The sequence below is a fragment of the Rhipicephalus sanguineus genome, chromosome 11 (genome assembly GCF_013339695.2).
Source record: "Rhipicephalus sanguineus isolate Rsan-2018 chromosome 11, BIME_Rsan_1.4, whole genome shotgun sequence".
NCBI classification, from domain to species: Eukaryota; Metazoa; Arthropoda; class Arachnida; order Ixodida; family Ixodidae; genus Rhipicephalus; species Rhipicephalus sanguineus.
Genome location: NC_051186.1, coordinates 104,853,364 through 104,856,931, shown reverse-complemented (window position 1 = coordinate 104,856,931; position 3,568 = coordinate 104,853,364). Strand labels below are relative to the sequence as shown.

Sequence of the window (3,568 nt, the reverse complement as noted above, 5' to 3'; positions counted from 1 at the left end):
TAAAATTAAATTTAAAAAATAAAGAAAATAACACATAATAAAAAACAAAAAGTAATAAAATAAAAAATGAAAAAAATGAAAAAAACGATAAACAATTAAAAATAAAAAAGAAAAGAATGAAGAAGGAAAAATAATCAAAGCGGCGTATCGCTTTGATTACTGCTGGGCGAAACCAGTCAACATTTCACGGTGTAACCATGATCGCTTCAGGAGCTTCGCCCAACCTCTTCATCATTCACCCGTGGATATGCTGTAATTTTCGTTTTGGCGAGCGTAGATGCTGAGATCTCGTTTTCTATTTGCTCTCTACTTATTGTTACGTAGTTCGTAATTCCTTAGAATATTGGCATCATTGCATATAATTTCATTACTGTTAAACCCCCTCGCCACCTGATGTAATGCCCTGTTAAGGGTCCTTGTGAGTCCTCATATTGCAACACACGCTCCTTTCTTTCTATGTTTCCTGTTACCGGCCCATTGCACGCGTAGCTGCCGCCTTGCGCAAAGCGCGCCAGAATATCTGAGAAGATTCGATATTGTAGTAGATCATTTTGTTAAGATTGCGCACATGACGCGAATAGTCAAGATTATTTCAGAGCTTGCGCGACCACCTGTTATAAGACTGGAAAGTTCGATGCGTGATGTATAAAAGACGGCACATCCCAGCGATGTTCAGTTTTTTCGACGGCCGACGCTCTGTTCGCCGCTATCAGTGTACTCTCAGTGTCATCAGTGTGTATTGCTATCAGTGTGTATTGTTGTAGTTTGACCTTCCTTTTCCCGGCCACAAGTTAGGCCAAATAAAAGAGTTATTAATAAAAAAATAACAGAGGAAAGTGCCAGGCCACTCCGTCAGAGCGCGTACAGAGTTTCGACGCGAGAACGCGAGACCATAAAGAAACAAGTCGACGAAATGCTACGCGACGACATCATCCAGCCTTTGGAGATTCCGTGGGCGTCACCCGTGGTGTTATTGAAGAAGAAGGACGGAACCCTACGTTTCTGCGTGGATTATCGCCGCCTGAACAAAATCATGAAGAAGGACGTGTACCCTCTCCCAAGGATAGGAATCAAAGGCAGAAATCAACTATTCCACAACACAAAAGGAGTGACTGGCTACCATCTGGGCTACATCCAAGTTTCGCCCCTACCTTTTGGGTAGCCCCTTCAAAGTTGTGAGCGACCACCACGCCTTGTGTTGGCGAGCTAACACAAAGGACCCTTCAGGTCGCCTCGCAGGTTGGACTCTAAGACTTGTCGGGCCGATAGGCCCTTATCTGCAGCACGCACGTTGGAAGCAGGGGGAGGAGAACACACGCGCATTGCCCATGCGCGTGACGAGCGGCAGCGGCGGAAAGCCACAGGGGGCGTGAAGGCGGCTGGCGGATAAGAAGGGAGGTGAGACAAGCCCGGAGGTTTCTTTGGTGGGCGGCAGGACGATGGGATGCCGCGACGGTCGCGCTAGGCGCGACGGTTTCCTCCGTGAGTGCTGCAGAGCAGAGGCCACGCCGGTTTGGGACGTCCGCTAATAGGAGTCGTTGGCTCGTCTTCTACTGCGAGTTGCGCGTGAGTTTGCTTTCCTGCCGTTATGTTTCGCGCGTAGGTTCCATTCGACCGCCAGTCGGCGGGGATTGTTCGTTCCGGGCTTTTGGCTCTCCTGTATACGTTAGTGCCGTGTTGTGCCGGTCTGGAAGGCCGGTGGTGATTCTTTTGAGTCGTGAATTAAAACGGTTCTTGTTCCCAGCGTTGCTGGCTTGTGTCGTGCGAATTACGGCTCACTGACCCCCCTGAGCGGAGGCGGGGCCTTCATCTGGCGCCCAACGTGGTCTTCGCACGTAGCTGACCTTCCCTTCGTTCCTTGCAACGTGGTTTCCTCATGCAGTATTATTCTTTTCGTTTGAGTTCGCTTTCGCACCGCGAGAACCGCACGCATTAGGCCCCCGTCCTGCCGGCCCATCGCACTCGCGATACGCTTTGCGCATATTCCAATGCTCTTGCGTTCCGGTACAGTTACAGCTCGCGAAGGTGAAAGCCCTACGGACCTCAAGTCTAATATAATGCCCGACAAGGGGAAACAGGACGCGTCCGCGCCAGATACTCCTCGTATCGTCGAGCAGCTGACCGCGTTGCTAGAACGCCAGGCTACACCAGCCGACACCTTTCGCTTACCGCTGGCCGTGCCTACGTACGAGGGACACACAGACAAGAAATCGGTCGCAGACTTTTTGCAAGATTTAAAAGACTATCGCGACGCGCAAGCCCTCCCAAATGAGACTCTTCTGCTACGCGTTCTGCCCGTCGCCCTGTCTGGCTCTGCCGCACGTTGGCGTCGTCGCCAGTCTTTCGAAAGTTGGCCTCACTTTGAGCAGCTATTCCGTGCCGAATTTCTGCCCCCCGACTACGCCGTTCGCATGAAAGATGAACTTCGCAGCCGTACACAGGCTGAGGAGGAAAGCCTCCAAGAATACATACGGTCCTTACAGGAGCTTTACGACCGCGCGGACCCTTCGGCACCTGAAGTGGAAAGAGTGACTCGGGCAATTAAGCAGTCGCATCCGCGTTTTCAGGCGTATTTGAGGGGTCGTTCATTCCCTTCACTCGACGTCCTCGCTACAGCAGCGGGTGATATTCAGGCCGCGATGTTGGCGGAGCTCACGTACCAACCACCGCCACCGCCTGAATCCACTCTCGAGCCATCCTGTGCGTGGCACGGTCGTTCCAACCCAATGGCCTCTCCGATGACCCCACCAAGGGCTCTAGACCCATTCAGCCACCACAATCTGCCTGCTCCGTCCGCCTTCCCGTCAACTACCCAGGAACGTGGGACACCCATACCGGGCGCCTCGACCCAAGGCCAGCCCGTAGCGGTCGCCGCCCATCCTAGTGCCGGAGGTACAAGTAGGAACCCTCCGGTATGCTTCCAGTGTGGAGGTCGGGGCCACTATAGGAGCCAGTGCCCAAGCAGACCACGTTCTGGCCGCCGGGGAAACGATCGGGGCCGGCGATGGTGAGCGCATGCCAATCGCCGGCCAACATTCCACCGCCTCCCGGGGTCCTCTCACTTTACGCAGGTCCTGGTGGAACTACTGCGGCTCCTCTGTGGGCTACGACTCGTCTCCAAGAGCAGCCAGCCGCGCTGCAGAGGCCTGGCCACCGGGTGTTTTGGTCTTCACATCATCCAGCCGCCAGGAATCACAGCCGCGGCAAACCTTCGACAAAGCAACGCACGCCCAAAGGGACAAGGCCGCATCCCTTCCCGCTCGGACAACTGCCAGAGAACCAAGCAACCAACGCTCCTGCGAAGTGCTCTCCGCCCGATAACAGCCATGGTGTACTCGACAATACGGTGAGCGATCGTCCGTCTACATTCACTCGTCTCGCTGCCCACGCCGATAAAGCACCATTAGTGATGGTTTCCATGGCAGGAGTAAAGGTCCCGGCTCTTTTAGATACTGGTTCAGCTGTTTCCGTTTTCGGGGATCGCATTAAGAATGCCTGCGAGACGAAAGGCTTATCTTTGCGAAGGGTAAGCACTAATCTGCGCGTGGCCTCTGCTCATGTTGTCCCG

The 3,568-nt window shown here is 53.5% G+C and overlaps 1 protein-coding gene across 1 annotated transcript; it reads left to right on the top strand.

Moving 5' to 3' along the window:
• The first annotated feature begins 1,989 nt into the window (after positions 1–1,989).
• Positions 1,990–3,321, top strand: LOC119373664 (uncharacterized). Its single transcript, XM_037643721.2, has 2 exons — positions 1,990–3,007; positions 3,072–3,321. The coding sequence occupies exons 1-2, from the start codon at positions 2,058–2,060 to the stop codon at positions 3,319–3,321; spliced, it is 1,200 nt and encodes a 399-aa protein (XP_037499649.2). The 5' UTR covers positions 1,990–2,057.
• The last annotated feature ends 247 nt before the right edge of the window (positions 3,322–3,568 follow it).

Excerpts from the sequence above, each read along its gene's own strand:
- LOC119373664 (XM_037643721.2), top strand. The coding sequence starts at position 2,058 with ATGCCCGACAAGGGGAAACAGGACGCGTCCGCGCCAGATACTCCTCGT. Across the intron at positions 3,008-3,071 it reads AACGATCGGGGCCGGCGATG|GTCCTGGTGGAACTACTGCG; the intron begins GTGAGCGCATGC and ends CACTTTACGCAG.